General features: G+C 44.3%; 1 protein-coding gene and 1 long non-coding RNA gene across 3 annotated transcripts in view; one reads left to right on the forward strand and one right to left on the reverse strand.

The window, feature by feature from the left end:
• The window catches only part of LOC106565096 (phosphatidylinositol 4-phosphate 3-kinase C2 domain-containing subunit beta-like), a 73,824-nt gene that overhangs the window by 3,880 nt on the left and 48,020 nt on the right, over window positions 1-21,924 (reverse strand). The window contains exons 17-31 of one of the 2 annotated variants that reach the window (XM_014131802.3): window positions 16,647-16,740; window positions 16,411-16,505; window positions 10,612-10,900; window positions 8,174-8,266; window positions 7,928-8,057; window positions 7,635-7,771; window positions 7,319-7,488; window positions 6,725-6,881; window positions 6,535-6,644; window positions 5,452-5,653; window positions 2,330-2,454; window positions 1,875-1,992; window positions 1,248-1,335; window positions 360-466; window positions 33-161 (exon numbers count right to left, since the gene is read on the reverse strand). In XM_014131802.3, the coding sequence (XP_013987277.1) occupies window positions 33-161; window positions 360-466; window positions 1,248-1,335; window positions 1,875-1,992; window positions 2,330-2,454; window positions 5,452-5,653; window positions 6,535-6,644; window positions 6,725-6,881; window positions 7,319-7,488; window positions 7,635-7,771; window positions 7,928-8,057; window positions 8,174-8,266; window positions 10,612-10,900; window positions 16,411-16,505; window positions 16,647-16,740 (2,044 nt within the window). Of the gene's footprint in view, window positions 1-32; window positions 162-359; window positions 467-1,247; window positions 1,336-1,800; window positions 1,993-2,329; window positions 2,455-5,451; window positions 5,654-6,534; window positions 6,645-6,724; window positions 6,882-7,318; window positions 7,489-7,634; window positions 7,772-7,927; window positions 8,058-8,173; window positions 8,267-10,611; window positions 10,901-16,410; window positions 16,506-16,646; window positions 16,741-21,924 lie in introns of those variants that run through there. The other variant, XR_006758021.2, reaches the window with a different exon arrangement.
• LOC106565099 (uncharacterized) lies at window positions 17,123-21,863 on the forward strand. The gene is made up of 2 exons (XR_001319610.3): window positions 17,123-17,430; window positions 19,755-21,863. It is a non-coding gene; the product is annotated as an uncharacterized LOC106565099 (long non-coding RNA).

Here is a 21,924-nt window from a genome sequence, read left to right on the forward strand (position 1 = left end):
GTTTTATTTTGTACTTAGGAACCTTTCCTCACCATCTCGTTGTAGGTGGGGTTGCAGGTGCGTCGCGCAGCCTTGGTCTTCCTCTTTCCGGTTTTCTGGGGGTCTGGGAGGAGGTACAGCTTGACGTAGGGGTCAGGGTCTGTCCCATCCTGCAAGGGTTGCTGGGCAAGACGGGGGGGTGGTCAGTATATCCACAATAACAGTATACAACTTAAACAGCATTACATTCTCAATCAGTATACTGAGTGTACACACACACACACACACACACACACACACACACACACACACACACACACACACACACACACACACACACACACACACACACACACACACACACACACACTCACACTCACCAGGCCTCGTATGTGCATGACCATGATGAAGAGCTTGTCACTCTTATAGGAGATGGAGAGCTTGACCTCTCCTACCACTTTGCCTGAGACTGGACCCCAACAGATCTCTGGAGGTGGGGGAGAGAGACAGAGACTCAGACAGAGACTCAGACAGAGTATGTGCTTAGAGCTGAAAGAGTATAATGTAGGATCTGAATAAGTCTATAGCCTACAATGTGTGTGTTTATAGTGGCAGGAAGTGTGTGTCCACGTATTGTGTGTGACGGGCCAGGGAGGAGGGAGGGATGGAGCTACAGAGATAGGTGATTCTATTCCTCTGTAAGTGCTGTAGGTTCATTAGAAAGCCAATCAGGCAGAGTGACAGCTAGAGTTCCATTAACCTCTAACCCCTAACCCATGACCCTTAGGTCAACATCAATGTAACCAAACACAGCAACCATAACATCGCACTATACAACTGTGCAATTAGCAATAAGTATGAACTGAAAACTGCTCCCATAGCAAGAAATGCTGCATGGTCTAAGAGACTTGCGTTAGTGTTTGTGTACACCTCTGTGTTTGACATGCTGTGTGATTGCCGACACGTTGTTCAAACAGCGCATGATAAGACCCTAGTCTATGATTGGTTAAAGTTATCACATAGGCTATTATTCCCGTCACTAAGGGAACAGAGCCCCGGGGTCAGCTGATGCTGGCAGTACACTGGACTCAGCTCTGCTTTGTGTGGGCGTTTGTTTTTAGTAAGCGATGAACTTTAACCCTGTGCCTACATGCTGTGCAAATGATCTCATTAAAATAACAGTTCAAATCAATAGCTATCGATCCTGTCAGTGAGTCATCTGATGAATCACACACTGTGTGTGTGTGTGTGCGTGTGTGTCTGTTTACCTGCAGGTTTGCTCTGCAGTGTGTTCACCACTGTTCCAGGTTTCTCGTCTCTTTGCAGAGGATGGAAGAAAGTGTAGATGAGGTCACACTGAGAGATAGAGAGAGAGAGAGAGGTGGGGGGTAGAGAGAAGGATGAGGAAGTGTATATTCAGTTAATGACAGAAAAACAACAATATGCCAAACTCCACGAGGCCTAATTCATTTACAGGTAGCACATTAACATTTTGAAAACGGTAAAAATGAAATGCTAATATTTCGGGGATAGCAATTCTAGCTTGTGTTTTAGTTTGTCAAACTGTTCTATGACGGATACAGTGGACGAAAGTTTGCCAGCACACAGAGGCTGGACAGTTCTGATATGGGCCTGGAGTACCCGCCCTGAGACAGCATGTGTGTCTAAGTCTGTAAAGCTGATATGACGCTGCTTCTAAAAAAGGGAAGGGCTGAATTCTAAGAAACCCCGCAGTCAAACTGAAACCACAGACACACAGACAAAAAAATAATACAGTCATTTTAAGAATCGCAGTAGTTTCATACAGTCATTTACACTCACCACTGTACATGGGATGTCACAGGGTTAGGATGACATTCTAGTGAACACACCAAAGGTCAGAGGTGACTGGTTACCTGGGCGACCTCTGGCGCAGCATGCACCAGATGCCAGACGTATCCGTTCAGCTCATCTTTCCTCCTGTCAGCCATCGCCTCTCCTCGAGACCGCCCAATCAAAAAGCGGCTGGGGAAACTGGGAGGGGCAGCAAAGGACTTTGCCATGGTTTCACTTTACAGTTGCTACATTTAGTTACCGTAGGTAGTTGGTATGGGTACAGATAGAATACCACTGACATCATTTCCTTTCAGTTATTTAGACTCCATTAAGCTCAATTAATCCAGAGCTAAAATGTCGGAATTTGGTCAGATGCGCAGTCTGTCCACGAGAGATTACTACTGAACTATTATCAGAAATATTTGACTATTCCTCTATCGCTACTTACAGTTAACTGTTGATTCAAGAGAAGGGTGACGTTCTCTGTACACGATCAGTGTGTGTGTGTGTGCATAAGTGCATAAGTGCGTGTTACCTGGGTAGTTTGGATGAGGGGAAGATGAGGCGTAGTTTACTGTGTAGTTCATAGAACTCCTCAAAGCTCCTCTGGACCAACACTGACCCCTGCTGGCCTTCCCGCTCCACCTTCACCACAAACGCCTGGGGAGAGGGACACACACACAATGTCTTCACTGACATTCTCAACCAATCCATGACTGGGTCTGTGATACCTACATGTTTCAAGCAGACCACCACAGTCCCTGTGCCCAAGAAAGCGAAGGTATCCTGCCTAAATGACTACCGCCCTGTAGCACTCACATCTGTAGCCATGAAGTGCCAGCAGCATACCACCCTGCATACCGCTGCTGGCTTGCTTCTGAAGCTAAGCAGGGTTGGTCCTGGTCAGTCCCTGGATGGGAGACTAGATTCTGCTGGAAGTGGTGTTGGAAGGCCAGTAGGAGGCACCCTTTCCTCTGGTCTAAATAAATATATCCCAGGACATTGCCCTGTGTAGGTTGCTGTCTTTTGGATGTTAAACGGGTGTCCTGACTCTCTGTGGTCACGAAAGATCCCATGGCACTTATTGTAAGAGTAGGGATGTTAACCTCGGTGTCCTGGCTAAATTCTCAATCTGGTCCTCATACCATCACGGTCACCATCTTACAATAGGCTCATTCATCCCCCTCCTATCCCCTGAAACTATTCCCCAGGTTGTTGATGTAATTGAGAATGTGTTCTCAGTCAACTTACCTGGTTAAATAAATAAATAAAAAGAAGTGCTTTGAAAGGCTGGTAATGGCTTACATCAACACCATCATCCTGGAAACCCTAGACCCCCTCCAATTTGCACACTGCCCCCACAGAGGATGGAATTGCACTCCACACTGCCCTTTCCCACCTGGACAATAGGAACACCTATGTGAGAATGCTGTTCATTGACTACAGCTCAGCATTCAACACCATAGTGCCCACAAAGCTCATCACTAAGGGCCCTGGGACTAAACACCTCCCTCTGCAATTGGATCCTGGACTTCCTGATGGGCCTCCCCCAGCTGGTAAGGGTAGGCAACAACACATCTGCCACGCTGATCCTCAACACGGGGCCCCTCAGGGGTGCGTGCTTAGTCCCCTCCTGTTCACCCACCACTGTGTGGCCAAGCACGACTCCAACACCATAATTAAGTTTTCTGACAACACAACAGTGGTAGGGAGGAGGTCAGAGACCAGGCAGTGTGGTGCCAGGACCACCACTTCTCCCTAAACGTGAGCAAGACAAAGGAGATGATTGTGGACTACAGGAAAAGGAGGGCCGAACACACCCCCATTCACATCGACGGGACTGTAGTGGAGCAGGTTGAGAGTTTCAAGTTACTTGGTGTCTACATCACCAACAAACTATCATGGTCCAAACACACCAAGACAGTCGGGAAGAAGGTACGATAACCCCTTTTCCCCCTCAGGAGACTGAAAAGATTTGGTATGGGTCCCCAGATCCTCAAAAGGTTGTGCAGCATTGAGAGCATCCTGAGTGGTTGCATCACCACCTGGTATGACAATTGCTCGGCATCCGACCATAAGGCACTACAGAGGCTAGTGCGTATGGCCTAGTACATCACTGGGGCCAAGCTTCCTGCCATCCAGGACCTGTATACTAGGTGGTGTCAGAGGAAAGCCCCAAAAATTGTCAAAGACTCCAGTCACCCAAGTCATAGTCCGTTCTCTCTGCTACCACACGGCAATCGGTACCAAAGCGCCAAATCTAGGTCCAAAAGGCTCCTTAACAGCTTCTACCTCCAAGCCATAAGACTGCTGAACAATTAATCAAATGGCCACCAGGACTATTTAAATTGACCCACCACCAACCTTTGTTTTTACACTGTTGCTGCTCGCTGTTTATTATCTATGCATAGTCACTTTGACCCCTACCTACATGTAGAATTTACCTCGACTAACCCGTACCCCCGCACAGTGACTCGGTACCGGTACCACCTGTATATAGCCTTGTTATTGTTATTTTATTGTGTTACTTTTTACCTTAGATAATTTAGTAAACATTTTCTTAACTCCATTTTTGATCTGCGTTGTTGGTTAAGGGCTCGTACGTAAGCATTTCACGGTAAGGTCTACACCGGTTGTATTCGGCACATGTGACAAATAAAATGTGATTGTATTTGATTTGTATGCTACACAGGAGTTACATACTGGAGCAAAGTTGATCTTTTAAACATATATATTTTTTTTTTGGGGGGGGGGGGATAGGATAGAGAGGAAGGACAGAGGAGAGAGTTGCTGAAACAGCGGTGGGCCAGATTCCCGCCCATGCTGCAGCAGTATGTGTTCCGCGGCACTGGCTTAAACCATAGAAAAGTTAATCTCACATGATGTATCCTTTACTGAGGCTATACTGTGGGTTAGGGAGAGGCAGTTTGAATTTTAGATTTTTTGCTGAGCCTATACTATTGGTGTAGGTCCCTCAAACTAAGCTCTGGACCTCGAAGCAAGTTCCACTGCTATTTTTCATTGTTCCCTTCTAGCCAGGGACTGATTAAGACCTGGGACACCAGGTGTGCGCAATTAATTATCAGGTTGAACAGAAAACCAGCAGGCTCCGGACCTCATAGGGTAAGAGTTGAAAACCCCTGGTCTAGGTGCATATGTTTATACATCTTAAAAAGCTTTCATTTGCTGGTTCTGTATGTGTATATGTAGTATAGTGCACGACCAAAATATCCCTTGTGTGGCCTTTGTGTACATGCAACTGTAGACTTACGTATGTTTAATTTACTATGGTCGTAGGTGTACATGACTGTAGACTTACGTATGTTTAATTTACTATGGTCGTAGGTGTACATGACTTTAGACTTACGTATGTTTCATTTACTATGGTCGTAGGTGTACATGACTGTAGACTTACGTATGTTTAATTTACTATGGTCGTAGGTGTACATGCAACTGTAGACTTACGTATGTTTAATTTACTATGGTCGTAGGTGTACATGACTGTAGACTTACGTATGTTTAATTTACTATGGTCGTAGGTGTACATGACTGTAGACTTACGTATGTTTAATTTACTATGGTCGTAGGTGTACATGACTTTAGACTTACGTATGTTTAATTTACTATGGTCGTAGGTGTGTATGACTGTAGACTTACGTATCCTTTGCTGGGGCTGTAGGTTCGTATGTGTCGGCAGACAAAGAGGTTGCGGATGAGTCCGTCAGTCTTGAGGGTGTAAACCCGTGGGGCGAAGGAGAGCACAGGACGCTCCTCGGATGAGGCAAACTTCATCTGAGCCAAGTTATGGATGAAGAAGTTCAACTTAGTGGCAACACTGCCCAGACTGGACTCTATCAACCTAGAGAAAGAGAGACAAAAGAGAAAGACAGAAAGACAGAGAGAGAGGAGATAGAGAAAGGAGAGAGAGAGAGAGAGAGAGAGAGAGAGAGAGCGAGAGAGAGAGAGAGAGGGGGAGAGGGAGATGAGTCAAACAAGAGATAACCATAGCGGACAAATGCAAAAACCAGACAGAGACACACAGTCTATGACTATACGGTCTATAGGTCTACAGTATAGAGTTATATACAGAAGTCATAGTCTCGTGTCAGAAGGCATCACTCCTACGTGACGCTCGTCACCTCAACCAATCTGTCATGTAGAATGTGGAACTCAGCTGTGCTGCAGAACTCGGCGCATTAATCAGGGCAGAACAGATATCACACAAATTTGCTAGAACTCCAATACACTAGCTAGCTTGCAAGATGGTGTACTCAGCATTGAGTGTGTGAACTAGCGTTGTTAGCATCCCTCCCTTTCGTTTCATATGGATTGATTTGATCCTGGTTCAGCCAGCAAGCAGCGAGCAAATTTTCATGCACATTTTGAATTTCATAAATGATTCTACCACCAAAAAACACCTACAGTAAATGCAGAATTAGGTAGTGAAAACTGGAAATGTTAGCTTCAGGTTTATCGTTTTTGGTAAGATGAACTGACTCTTTTGAAGATGAAAGGGGGTTCAGTGGACGGTGTCGCCTTGGTAACATTTTCGACAGCATATTGTAGCTGAACGTCTTTCTAGCTATCCCATGGGTGCTTGCGAGTTATCAGTGCAGGCGGCCGTCGCGCTATCTGACGTCAGACATTGAAACAGAAGTATGTGTGTGTGTGTGTGTGTGTGTGTGTGTGTGTGTGTGTGTGTGTGTGTGTGTGTGTGTGTGTGTGTGTGTGTGTGTGTACCTGGTGAAGTACATGGTGGCGTCAGCCTCAGACTCGTGAGGTCTCAGCGCATCGTAGACGTACTTCAGATCATCCAGGTCGGACAGCTCAGGGATGCCACATGACAACATCTTACACAGGAAACACAGGAAAACGTCAGTGTGTGTGCGCGCATGTGCGTGTGCTTGTGTGTGTATGTGTGTGTACGCACCAGTCCCAGTAGGTTGAGGAAGAGGTGTGCGTGTTTGCGGATGAGGTTGTAGGCCTCACAGCACAGGTCCACAAAGTCATGGAAGCGACTGGAAGGTTTGTCTCCTCCGTTGATGACATAGGCCATGTCAGAGGTGAACACAAACGGAGCACGGTCCCTGACAATCACAATCACACGCACACGCACACACACACACACACACACACACACACACACACACACACACACACACACACACACACACACACACACACACACACACACACACACACACACACAGAGAGAGAGAGAGAAACACTAAGCAATCAGAAGAAGACAGTGTCCGGGATCCTTGGGACGTCCATACCCTAAGCCCTAACATTAACCCCTACCCTTACCTTAACCATTTTAAATGTCAACTTTGATGGGGTGACATCAGAGTTGGGACATCCAATGGATTCTAGATAGCAAGGACCCTTCGGTAAGGCATAGCCAAAAACAAAGACTAAGTGGCTAAAGTTGTGATCCTCTGTCCTAGCGATAGGGGCTACAGCTAGATTTTAAATTGAAGTTGGGCATACATTTCCCAGCGTCCTCTCTGCCTCCCGGGCTCACCGTTTGATGTTGCCAAACATTTGTGCATGTCCCAGGAACTTGCCGAAGTCGATGTGGAACATGTGACCGCTGGTCTTCAGCATGATGTTGTCATTGTGGCGGTCACAGATACCCAAGATGTAGGTGGCCACGCAGCAGCCTGCGCACGAGTAAATGAAGTTCTCCACAGCCTAGCATGACATGGAACAGGGTTAGAGGTTACAGGTCAAAGTGTGTACGACAGAGAGAGAGCGAGAGACAGAGAGAGACAGAAAGAGAGTGTGTGTGCGTGCGTGCATGCATGCGAAAAACTGTGCGTGCGCTTTAGTGACCGTACCTTCTCGTACTCGTCCTCTGTAGGGTTGTGTTTCTGTAGCCAGTCAGCCAGGGGGCGGTCCTTAAAGGAACCAGTCACTCCATGTTCCCCCTGGATCTTCCTCAGAGTCTCCGCCTGGGGAATCATCTCCACCATACCTTACAGAGAGAGAGGGAGAGGGGAAGGAAGAGGTAGAGCGAGGGTGGGATAGAAGGGAGGAGAAAGAGGGGGAGGATAGAGGTAGAGAGGGGAGTGAGTCAGTATTGTAACTCATCCCCAACTCTTATCCCCCCCCTCCCTTCCTTCCTACTCACCTCTGCCTCGTCCAGTAGAGAAGCATCTGAAGATGACCATCCTCATGTCCAGTCCCTCCTGGATCCAGATCTTGTTCATGATGCGGATGATCTGCAAGGTCAGCATGTCCTGGCGCAGGTCATCACCTGACTGGGAAGCAGAGGTCAAAGGGCACAAGACACAGAGGTCACAAATGTCGAAGGTCAACAAGGGTTCAGAAAGGCACAATTAAGTGGTTTGTTGATTCAGTAGTTTAGAGTGTGTGCCTTGAAGATGACGTTGATGTTGTCTCCTCGAGGGTCCAGGTTCTGGAAGGACAGTTTGAGGGGCACGGCATTGGAGTTGAAGTAGGAACACGACTGCAGACAGGAGATGAGAGAAAGGATTAGAGATCAAATACACACACACAGGAGCGTACATACAGACTAAAAACACACACAGGTGCACATACACATACTTAAACACAAAACAAACATACACATACTACGATTGAACACAGAACACCCAGAGGCAGACATACACACAAGCAACCAAAGACACTGTGCATTAGCATTTATGCAAACAAACCATGGGCATGCGTCCCCATTCTCTACAGTATCCTACATTTGACCAGGGAATTATCATTCATAAAAGAGATGATGCTTGGGTCAAGGCCAGGAACACAGGCTTAGGCCAAGACTGGCAAACTTTTAAGCAACTGAGGAATCATTGTGTAACACAAATCAGAAAGGGTAAATCTGATTATTATGTAACCGCTCTCCAATTGTAACGGGAACCCGGCTAAATTCTGGAAAACTGTCAAATCCCTGAAGTTCTTCATCCTCTCTGCCAACATCTTAATTCAAACAGGCTTCATTACGGACAAAAATGCCATCATTGATGCATTTAAATCACAATTTTATTTCAGCGGGCTATCTCTTTGAAAGGAACTTCTAAGCCTATTCACAATGATATTGGTCTGGATGCTGATAGGGTAAACTTGCAGAATGATCAGAGAAATTATAGACAAAGATTTTCTATTAGGCTATATACAGAAAAATAAGTCCTGGATGCTTTGCTAGCAATAGACAACAAGAAATCCACATGGGCCGACTATTTGGATCTTGGTCTGCTTAAGTGTGTAGCGCCCATCATTGTTGGCTCAATAACCCTCATTTTCTATTTAACATTGTTATCAGGAAATATTCCAAAAGTATGGAAATCAGCTCTTGTGCTGCCACTCCATAAGGGCGGGGATAGTAGTGATCTTAATAATTATCGCCCCATTTCAAGGCTTCCTTGTACAGCTAAGATTCTCTAATCCTTGGTAAATGTACAACTTTGCTCTTTTTATCTGAGAAATGTATTTTAATGTAAGCCAATCAGGGTTCAGGCCTGGACATAGCATTATTACAGCAACCATTTTAGTTGTTAATGATCATGTCATTGCTTTAGACACTAAAATGAAATGTGCTGCTTTGCTTGTGGTCCTGTCAAAAGCTTTTGATACTGTTGATCATGCTATTTCATTGAATAAGTTGTCGTCGATAGGCCTGAGCTCTGACGCCTGGTCATGGTTATCTTAGTGTCAGACCTCAGGCATTGTGATTGACGGGGTTTCTTGAATTTCTTGAAGTACATAAAGTTGTTCCGCAGGAGTCAATACTAGGACCTGTTCTTTTCAGTATTTATATAAACGCTATTAATCTGTTAACATTTTTAAATGTAATTTATATGCGGATGATACTATTACATAGGCAATTGCCCCGACTGCTGACCTGGCTGTGACAAGGCTACAGTCCGATTTTGCAGTTGTGCAGGAAGCCCTTACTGATTTAAAACTAAATACATGTTGTTTTCAAGTTCTTGTAAGATTGTCTCGGATGGATTACCTCTTTACTCATCGGATGGTTCTATAATCAAACGAGTCCTTGCATACAAACACCTTGGTATTTGGATAGACAATGATTTATTGTTTAAAAAAACATATCACTGAGCTTGTTAAGAAACTAAGACTTAAAAAGTGGCCTTTTTTTTTTTTTTTACAGAAACAGATCTTGTCTCTCTCTAGTTAGCAGGAAGCTGGTTGTGCAGTCAACCTTTCTACCGATTCTTGATTATGGTGCTACAATTTATCAAAGTGCATGTGCCTCTACGTTTTCATAGCGCCCTTCGTTTTATCACAGACAGTTGTATTACTCATCACTGTATTCTTTACCAAAAGGTTGGCTGGACGTCTTTGAAGTCACCTAGGTCACATCGTCACGCTCTTTTTGTTTACAAAGCCCTGCTCCACAAACTTCGACTTACCTAGCATCACTGTTAAGATTGAAAATGACAAGTTACCAAACCCGTTCACAGGGTTGGTTAACTCTGGAGAATCCTTTGGTGTTTAGAGAGTTAGGTAAATCAGCCTTTCATTTCCTTGCACCTTACGTGTGGATCTACAATACACTTTAAAATGGGAGGAATTGGTGCCTCTAGGGCATTTCAGACAGCTGTTAGGGGACCTTTTAACTGAAGAATGTGTCCGTTTTTGATGATTGTGTTTAGCTTTTCGTGTATAATAATGTGCATTTTATTGTGTATATGAATGTGTAGTTTAATGTGTTTATTGTATTTTGATGTGTATTGCGGTGCATCTGGGAAAGAGACCTCAGTCTCAGCATTGGACTCCCTGTCAAAATAAAGGTTAAATAAAAAATGAAATAAAAAAAACACGTACCTGTATGTTGATGGCTTTGACCAGCATGCCAGGGTTGAGGGGGAGACGGCAGCTGCTACTGACTGAGAAGAACTGCCTGACCTCCTCCAGTCCCTCCCGAAGGATGGCCTGTCTGCTGGAGGGAGAGGCGTCCCGGACACGTTGGGCTACTTTAGCCAGGATGGTGACCAGCCAGCACTGTCTGTCAAACTCCTCTCGGAGACCCCGACCCACACAGCACAGCAGGCCTGCTAACAGGTGCTGGTACCTCCCACTGAACTGACTGTCCTGCAGAGTGTCCTTCAACAACCTGGGAGAGTGAGAGAGAGGTTCAAAACACGTAAAGAAACTGTTTTACAACGATGGCCGTGTTCAAATACTTTAGAAATGTATCCATCCTTCCTTTTTTCCTTGAGGCAAGCACAGATCTAGAAATGATCTGGTGGTAAAAGTAATGTTACCCTATCATTTTCACAAATTCAAACAATTCAGGTCTGTATTCTTAAAGTAATGTAGGAAAGAAGAACGCATTTCTGAAGTACTCCAACAGGGCCAATATCTACCTGGCTATTGGTCATACTTGGTATTAGTAGTTTAATAGGATCCCCATTAGCTGTTGTGATAGCAGCAGCTACTCTTCCTGGGGTCCACACAGAACATGAAACATGACATAGTACAGAATATTAATAGACAAGAACAGCTCAAGGACAGAACTACATACATTTCAAACGTCACACATAGCCTACATATCAGTACATACACACAATATCTAGGTCAAATAGGGGAGAGGCGTTGTGCCGTGAGGTGTTGCTTTACCTGTTTTTTAAACCAGGTTTGCTGTTAACTTGAGCAATCTGAGATGGGAGTTCCATGCAATCATGGCTCTATATAATACTGTATGCTCTCTTGAATTTGTTTTGGATTTGGGGACTGTGAAAAGACCCCTGGTGGCATGTCTGGTGGGGTAAGGGTGTCTGTCAGTGCTGTGTATAAGTTGACATTACAAACAATTTGGAATTTAACACAATGTTTCTTATAAAATCAAAAAAATTATGCAGTCAGTCTCTCCTCTACCTTTAGCCAAGAGAGACTGGCATGCATATTATTAGCCCTCTGATTACAGTAAAGAGTAAGATGTGCAGCTCTGTTCTGGGACAACTGCAGTTTTTTCTAGGTCCTTCTTGCAGCACCTGACCATATAACTGAGCAATAATCAAGATAAGATAAAACTAGAGCTTGTAGGACTTGCTTTGTGGAGTGTGGTGTCACGAAAGCAAAGCATCTCGTTATCACGGACAGACCTCTTCCCATCTTTAAAACCATTGAATCAATATGTTTTGACCATGACAGTTTACCATGATAATATGTTTTAATCCAAGGTAACACCAAATCATTTTGTCTCCTCAACTTGCTCAACAGCCACACATTATTCATGATCAGATTCAGCTGAGGTCTAGAACATAAGGAATGATTTGTACCAAATGCAATGCTCTTAGTTTTAGAGATGGTCAGGACTAGTTTATTACTAGCCACCCATTCTAAAACGGACTGCAACTCTCTGTTACAGTCCATTGTGCAGTACTGTATATTGTGTAAATATATAAAATGGTGTACTTTGTGTTCTGATGCTATTGTGTTAAGTCATTTTTAAGAATCCATTCTGAAAATCCTAATGTATACTGCATAAAGTTTGTTCTGGCATTTCCCAATCTGTCCAGCAGGTGGCGACATGTCTTCAACAGGACAAACATACATACAAAGTGTCAATGATATCGTTGTACATTACTGCATTGTCATGTATGGGCTCCAGTGCAGTACTGTATGATTAAGCGGGTGTTTCTGTGAGCGAATGTGAGTCATGAAATGACTGAAGTCTATGTGAATTAGAGGTGGTTGGATGTACAGTGCCTTCAGGAAGTATTCATACCACTTGACTTATTCCACATTACAGCCTGAATTCAAAATTGATTCTTTATTTCTTTTCTCACACATCTACACAATACCCCATAACGACAAAGTGAATGAATACATGTTTTTGGAAATGTTTGCACAGTTATTGAAAATTAAATATAGAAATATCTCATTTGCATACAGTGCCTTCAGCAAGTATTAACACCCCTTGACTTTTTCCACATTGTTTTACAAACTGGGATTAAAATATATTTTGGGGGATAAATCTCTGATGAGCTTTCCACACCTGGATTGTTCATAAAAATTATTCAAGCTCTGTCAAATTGGTTGTTTATCATTGCTAGACAACCTTTTTCAGGTCGTGCCATATACCTTCAATCAGATTTAAATCAAAACTGTAACTCCACAGCATTCACTGACTTCTTGGTAAGCAACTCCCATGTAGATTTGGCCTTGTGTTTTAGGTTATTGTTCTGCTGAAAGGTGAATTTATCTCCCAGTGTCTGGTGCAAAGCAGACTGAACCAGGTTTTCCTCTAGGGTTTTGCATGTGTTTAGCTCCATTCATTTATTTTTTATCCTGAAATACTCCCCAGTCCATAACAATTACAAGAATACACATAACCTGATGCAGCCACCATTATGCTTGAAAATATGGAGAGTGGTACTCAGTAATTGTCACGCTCTGACCTAGGAGAGCTGTGTTTTCTCTGTTTAGTTAGGTCAGGGTGTGATAGGTGGGTGGGCATTCTATGTTTTGTTTTCTATGTTTTGGCCGGGTATGGTTTCCAATCAGAGGCAGCTGTCTATCATTGTCTCTGATTGCAAACCATACTTAGGCAGCCTGTTTTTCCCTTTGTTTTCGTGGGATCTTATTTTTTGTGCAGCTGTTTGTGAGCAGCCCCAGAACGTCACGTTTGTTTCAGTTTCACCTGTTTATTGTTTTTGTTCAAGTTCACAAATAAAATATGTGGAACTACCAACATGCTGCGCCTTGGCTAATTTATGACGGGGAATTTGAAGACAGCACTCGTGACAGAAGATACCACCAAAAGAAAGCCAAGCAGAGTGCACTCACCAGGAAGACGAGCGGGACCAAGCAGTGTGGTTCAGAGGAATGGACCTGGGAAGAGATCCTGGATGGGGCAGGACCTTCGACAAGGCCGGGAGAGTATTGCCGCCCGCCGGATGAGATAGAGGCAGCGAAGGCGGAACGGCGATACTGGGAAGAAAAGCTAAGAGAGCTACAGGAGACCCGAGAGGCAGCAGCCAAACATTTTTTTTGGGGGGGGGGGGGCACACGGGTAGTTTGGCTAAGACGGGTTTAAGACCTGAGCCAACTCCCCGTGCTTACCGTGGGGAGCGAGTGACTGTACAAGCACCGTGTTATGCGGTGGTGCACACGGTGTCGCCCATGCGCACTCACAGCCCGGTGCGCTCGGTGCAAGCTCCTCACCGTTGTCGTGCTAAGGTTGGCACTCAGCCAGCTTGGAGTATGCCCGCTCAGCATTCCTGCCCTCCAGCGCGCCTCCAGAGCCCAGTACGTCCTGTGCCTGCTCCGCGCACTCTCCCTCCAGTGCGCCACCATAGCCCAGTACGTCCTGTGCCTGCTCCTCGCACTTTTCCTCCAGTACACCTCCATAGCCCAGTACGGCCGGTGCCTGCTTTGAACACTCGGTCCTCAGTGTGTCTCCCCAGTCCGGTGACACCTGTTCCAGCTCCACGAATAAAGCCTCCAGTGATAATCGATGGTCCGAAGCCTGTAGAGATGATCCATGGCACGAAGCCTCTAGTGATGATCCATGGCCTGGAGCCTGTAGGGATGTTCCATGGCACGAAGCCTGTAGAGGTAATCCATGGCCCGGATCCTGTAGAGATGATCCATGGCACGAAGCCTCCAGTGATGATCCATGACGCGGAACCTGTAGAGATGATCCATAGCATGGAGCTTGCAGCAATGGTCCCTAGTCCGGAACCTATAATGACGCTTCACAGTCCAGAGCCTCCGGCGACGCTCCTCAGTCCGGAGCCTCCAGCGACGCTCCTCAGTCCGGAGCCTCCAGCGACGCTCCCCAGTCCGGAGCCTCCAGCGACGCTCCCCAGTCCGGAGCCTCCAGCGACGCTCCCCAGTCCGGAGCCTCCAGCGACGCTCCCCAGTCCGGAGCATCCAGCGACGCTCATCAGTCCGGAGCCTCCAGCGACGCTCATCAGTACGGAGCCTCCAGCGACGCTCATCAGTACGGAGCCTCCAGCGACGTTCCCCAGTCTGGAGCCTTCACCGGCAGTCTGCAGCCCAGATTCTTCAACGGCAGTCTGCAGCCCAGAGTCTTCAACGGCGGTCTGCAGCCCAGAGTCTTCAACGGCAGTCTACAGTCCAGAGTCTTCAGCGGTGGCCTTCAGCCCAGAGTCTTCAGCGGCGGTTGGTGTTCCAGAGCCTCCAGCGATGATCCACGGTCTGGTTCCTCCGGACACACAGAAGCGGGGTGCTACGCCCGGAACCAGAGCCGCCAATTATAGATGCCCACCCGGACCCTCCCCAATAGGTTCAGGTTTGCGGCCGGGAGTCCGCACCTTTGGGGGGGGGGGGGGGGGGGTACTGTCACGCTCTGACCTAGGAGAGCTGTGTTTTCTCTGTTTAGTTAGGTCAGGGTGTGATAGGTGGGTGGGCATTCTATGTTTTGTTTTCTATGTTTTGGCCGGGTATGGTTTCCAATCAGAGGCAGCTGTCTATCGTTGTCTCTGATTGGAAGCCATACTTAGGCAGCCTGTTTTTCCCTGTGTTTTTGTGGGATCTTGTTTTTGTGCAGCTGTGTGTGAGCAGCCCCAGAACGTCACGTTTGTTTCAGTTTCACCTGTTTATTGTTTTTGTTCAAGTTCACAAATAAAATATGTGGAACTACCGGCACACTGCGCCTTGGCTAATTTATGACGGGGAATTTGAAGACAGCACTCGTGACAGTAATGTGTTGTATTGGATTTGCCCCAAACATAACACACTATTCAGGATAAAAAGTTAATCGCTTTGCCAAATATTTTACAATATTATAATATTTGTATTCTGTACAGGCTTCCTTCTTTTTACTCTGTCAATTAGGTTAGTATTGTTGAGTAACTAAAAAGTTGTTGATCTATCCTCAGTTTTCTCCTATCACAGCCATTCAACTCTGAAACTGTTTTAAAGTCACCATAGGCCTCATGGTGAAATCCCTGAGCGGATTCCTTCCTCTCCGGCAACTGAGTTAGGAAGGATGCCTGCATCTTTGTAGTTACTGGGTGTATTGATACACCATCAAAGTGTAATTAATAACTTCACCATACTCAAAGGGATAGTCAATGTCTGCTTATTTTATTTTTACCCATCTACCAATCGGTGCCCTTCTTTGTGAGGCATTGGAAAACCTCCCTGGTGTTTGTGGATGAATCTGTGTTAGCAATTCACTACTCGACTGAGAGACCTTGCAGATAATTGTATGTGTGGGGTACAGAGATGAGGTAGTCATTCAAAAATCATGTTCAACATTATTGTACAAAGAGTGAGTCCATGCAACTTATTAAACACATTTTTACCCCTGAACTTATTTAGGCTTGCCATAACAAAGGGATTGAATACTTATTGACTCAAGCCATTTCAGCTTTTCATTTTTTATTAATTTGAAAAGATTTCTAGAAACAAAGTTCCACTGACATTATGGGGTATTGTGTGTAGGTCAGTGATACACAATCTCAATTGAATCAATTTTAAATTCAGTCTGTAACACAACAAAAATGTGGAAAAAGTCAAGGGGTGTGAATACTTTCTGAAGGCACTGCACGTGTCATGTATACATGTGTATATGTCGGTGAGAGCCTACATCCAATTGTGTGTGACAGAAAAGGCTGAGTATATGGCTGATATCTGGATAGGTCTCACCAGAAAAGGTAGTGTGCGATGCGCATGTCCCCTATGGCTCTCCGTAGCAGGAAACGTACCAACGGGCTATCCAGGTAACACTCATATTTCAGAGCCTGAGAGAAAGCGAGAGAGATGGTTAGAGAAAGATGCAATGGATAGGTGTAAGAAATATTGATATAGCTCCACATACCCCTATGCTAAGGTGTTCGTGAAGTGTTCGTAAGACATTCATAATGCATTTATAAAGGTGTTACCTGCACCAGCTGCGGCAGGAAGTCCAGTAGCTCAGGGTCAGAGATGGAGTCCATCCACTGAACTGCAGTACGCCTCAGCTCCTGATCAGGGAAGCTGACAGACATTTGAATCCATTATGCATTCAATTATTACATTGTTTCAATCCAAAATAACGACATATTTGAGAGGTCAAACAAATGCATGGATTTATCCTTATAAGAACACTTTGAAGATAAATACACAACGCAGAGGATGAGAGTACTAGAATTAACAATCAATAGGGAATTGTCAATGTAAATAGGAGTTGGGTTTCAGTTCAACATCTGTTTAGAATCTGTGGATTGTCACTCCTGAACTCAGAGCTACGTGTGCTACGTTCTGTACATTGAGTCTGGGGCAGGATACTTGTTATTTGGCCATTGGTCCAGTTGTACTGCAAGGACTTCTGATTGGTCAACCCCAGGCTAGGGTGGGGGGGTTATAAGTGGCATCCTGTTTCTTTGTTCGGTGAAAAAAAGCTGAGGACAGGGGAGACTGAACAGCTATCTCCCAGCATAACATATATGATTTGTCCTTCTCAAATAAATCTATTTTCCTCCCCCTGAATTGCTTTGGAGTTTGTATTATTGAAGAATAACATCAATTGCTAACACTTGGTGCCATGACCTGGATGATTTGGTCTGAACAACAACAACCAGAAAAACGTATCAACTGTGTGTTGATCCAGAGTAAAGAGAGAAGGCTGCGCACAACCCACTTTGGGGAGTCAACTCTTTATCTCCTGATTGATGGCAGAATTGCTGGGTGAGTTTAGACCAATATCATTTAAAAATAACCAAATCAGGTTAAAATAGTGCATGCAATGTGTGATATGTATCTGTGATGTATAAGCGTTCAAGTCCATTGTTTTATTACAGAGTTTAGTCCTTTGTTACTCTATTAAAAGGTTGGAGTCCTTACTCTATTAAAAGGTTGGAGTCCTTACTCTATTAAAAGTTTTGAGGCCTCTGTTTTTGTGAAACCTTCTTGTTGCATAGAAGTGAGTTGCTAGTGAAGTAGCAATTTTTACACGTGTGGTTAATGTACGTTTTCAACAAGCTCTTAGTGGTGAACATAAGTTATGGGTAGCCAGGCCCTACAGAAACAATTTGTGTTCTAGAAGAGGTTTGAGTCCTCATAAGGGGTTATATAAATATATATATTTTGGGGATAAATAAATATATAAACATCGAGATATATATTATACAACTTTGGAAGTTAATATTATGACATTGCAGAGAGAAAAGGATAGTTTGAAAGCTCTTGGTGAACAAATAAAGACCTTAAAAGGAGAAATTCCCTATTGCAGCAGGAGACACAGGTGAAAAAAATCAGACGTGACCCTGACCTGTGACTTCTCTGTTGTCCAATCAATCTATCTATCCTCACATTGAGTTGTATAAGGCAGATCAGGTTTCAAGCATCTGGTCTGCACTGCCTGGCATTGAGTCAACAGATTCTGACAGCAGGCGACGAACGATGTCTTAGGCCAACCAGAACACAGGCTGTAAAAGGGAGTAAAGCCAAACCTCTAGAGACAGTAATCACACATAAATCAGCATCTCCAAAACAGTTGGATGAATGGTCAAAAACTTTTAAGCATCCACGAGACGTGGGTATCAGAGTTGTGCAGGTTCTGAGTGAAACCAACAACATTATTCGTTCAGTAGAAGAGAAACCTGGTGTATGTTATTATTGCGGGATTTCTGGTCACTGGCAACGAGAATGTCGGGAAAAGAAAACGTGATTTTATGAGAAGTGGCCAGGAGAAGAAGGGTCCATCTAAGGGAAAATGGAATCAGGACGACAACACTAACGACACAATGTTGTTGCAGAAATGTAAGAAGCTCTCTCCGGCTCAGCAGCAGAGTTTGCTGGATGCTGTGGCGGTAAACTAATAGACTCCCTCTTACGTCCCATCTCAGCTGGTGTACATATGAAATCGGCTGGAATATATGTGAACATGATTGTTAACAACTTTGCAGTAGATTATTTTGTAGATATGGGTGCTGAAGTCACTGTATTGCCCATATCTTATGCAAAACATATATGATATGTCCTCAGTACACAGGCAAGAAGATGAGAGCAACAGGAGTGGGGGGGGGGGGGGGGGGACGAAGAAAGATATGAAACAAACCATTATCAATTTCTATTGGTCCAACGAAGGTTGATGCAGGCTCTACAGTTCAGAACAATACTATTTGGACTACGAAGAAAAATGAGTGTGGAACTTTGGAATCAGTGTGCTTGACAGGTGTTGCACTACCTTGCACAAAACAATATCCCATTAGCAAGGAAGCTATGGACGCTACTAAAGTAGTGATTAAAGATCTATGGGACATGGATATAGTTGAAAAGACACCATGTAATCCAGCTACTCTGATGCTTCCTCCAGATACCACATTACTTGAACACGACTGTTGTGAGTTGGTTTTGGATCAGCTCTCTGATGGGTTTATAGCATCACTCGTTGGAAAACCCTGAGTTTATCTTATACACAGACGTTTCAAGCATTATGGAAGGGGGTGTGAGGAAGGTAGGATGGGTAGGTACTACAACAGACAATGTGATAATACCAGGCACGTTAGATTTGAGAAAAGCAGAAGTACACTATTTGAGTGACACGATGCTTAACTATTGCATACAACTCTTTAATGGGGAATAACTCCCAAGGGGGGACATGATGTAGTGCCAGGACAGTGGGTGATGGTAAAACAAATATGTGACAGAGATATTAGGGCCAAAATGGGAAGGTCCTTATCAAGGTCAGCAGTAAAAGTCCTGGGGAAATCACGATGGATACATGTACCATTGCAAAAATGGTTGTCCATTTTGATGAGCCTGGAGAATAGAACTGATTGATTAGCAATTGGGGGTCAATCTGGGGTGAAGAAGCATAGTAAGATGATCAGAACCTGATAAGCTTCTACGTTGTATACCGCAGTCATCATATTAGGGATATCTAGGTGAAAGGTCCAACTTTTTCCTGAAAATCAGGACATGCTGACTTAGGGAAATCTAGGTGAAATATACATTTCTCTTGGAACCAGGACATGTTACTTTCACTTTTTTTGTTTCCTTCGTTACAGGTTATGAGAATCTACCGTCTGAGGCTGCAGCAATATCTCTTGACTGTACCTGAAACGATACAAGATCACCGGTGAAGTGCAACCAGTGGAACGGAAGAAGAATTCCTCACTACCGGCAGACTGTCAAAACATAACTTCTAATAGTTATCTATGTGGGACTGATACCAGTGTGGAAGAGCTGGTCACTTCTAAAGGACTTGGTGAATGATTACCTTGACAATAGGACGATTAAATATTGTTGTCTTGCAGACAAGTGAAAGACATTTTAAATGATTTTCCTTGTGAGTTTCCTCCTAATACAGGATGTGGGTTGTGTTTCCATTTCTAACACAGCGATGGATGAGGGACACTCGGGCGTCAATACGTTACTAGCTCTCTCTCTACACTATGCCACAGTAGTCAATCAAAGTAATTGTTGGGTTTGTACGTACAAACCATTCACATGAAGGGCAGGTATTCCATTAGGGGCTATTCCTTTAAACCAGAGTGAAATGTTGGGTATATGGAGAGATGTTAACTGGTATAAGACAAATATTGGTACTAATTTGGGTAAGAATGTTGCGTATCAACATGCGAGAGTACCTAGTTCTGCAGACAGGTGCTGGAGGAGGCCTGAGACTCCTGGATGTGTGTCCATTCAACAACTTGTGGATGAGTTGGGGGTGGAGCTGACATCCTGGAGTGATAGGTAACTTCCTTCATTTGAGATTACCAATGACACAAATCAGCGACCGCCTTACCTAGTTCTTACACATGCCCCTGTTGGGTGGTTATGGTTTAATAGGTCACTCTCTCGGAATTTGTCTCAACTGCACCAGGACGCGTTTGTCAAAGCAGGACAGAGTAAGTGTGATCAGACAACAGATCTATCTATCTGTCCGTGACAGTACTAAGGTTGCGGAATGTCTAGTGTCTGTTGAATGGACACTCAGTAATGGCACTGGGACTACTTTCTATGCCAATACCTTTGGTAACACCATCAACAATGGTATGATAGCTCCTGGGACTTACTTTCTCTGTGGATCCTATGCCTATTCCTGGTTACCAAAGTTGTGGCAAGGGTCGGGTTATTAGGGTAGTGTTATTGGGGTCGGGTTATTTGGGATATGTCGTGACATTCGGTGAATTCTCTTTTTTCACAGCGTCATAAACGTGTGATTACAGAAACGGAGAGATTCTTTGCGATTGCTTTTCCATCTTATGGTATTCTTTCGATAGCATGGGAAGTTATTAATACGACTAGCCCTTTGGGAATCCTAGCTAATAGTACAGTTGAGAGTCTTGAGTTAATTACAGCTGAGATGGTTGCCATTCGGACTGTGGCATTGCAAAATCGTTTGGCCCTTGATTATCTTCTGTCCGCACAAGGGGTTGCATGTGCTGTTATTGGTGCTGGAGGCTGTACAAATATCCCTGATCATTCTGAGGAAATAACTGACCTAATCCAAAAGATCAGGACTGAGGGCTCTAAATATCATGATTACAATCCAGATGATTTAGGCTTAGTCATGTGGTTGTCTTCCACATTCGGTACATGGGGAAGTTTTTTGGTGAGCATGATACTTCCAATAGTGGGAGTTGTGGTTATTTCTCTCATCCTCATCCAGGTTATCAAGTGTGCTATTGCCCAATGTTTGTCTGCTAAAATCCGACGTTTACGTGATAGGGAATATCATAAGATTCATCAACCGTGTCCTTTTGGAGATAGGTGTCAGTGGTGTTCACAAGAATGTGGTAGGGATCATAAGGGTCTTCATCATCTCACCAAGCCTCATGATTGTGGTCAATGTGCCTGTGGTAACTGTCCTCGGTGCTGTAATGAACCATGTTCTCTCAGATGTGGTATCACACTTGTTAATACCTCTTTTCTATAACTTTGTGTGAAATCTATTTCTTATTGCAACAGCATTTAAAATATGCCCGTTGTGTTTTATAGGAATGCAAGGTGTTTAATCTGAACGATTTTATGCTTACTGCTAATGTTTATATTCTGTCTATTTTTTCATGCTTTTTATTGTTTTCTAAAAAGACCTAAACCTATTTTTTCTCCCCCTGATTTGCTTCGGAGTTTGTGTTATTGAAGAATAACATAAATTGCTAACATCCTCATTCATATTTGAACTGTAATTCTAAAAGGAGAGTGATGCATGTGATGCCTTGCATGTTGCCC

Source organism: Salmo salar, chromosome 12 (assembly GCF_965601325.2).
Source record: "Salmo salar chromosome 12, fSalSal1, whole genome shotgun sequence".
Taxonomy (NCBI): domain Eukaryota; kingdom Metazoa; phylum Chordata; class Actinopteri; order Salmoniformes; family Salmonidae; genus Salmo; species Salmo salar.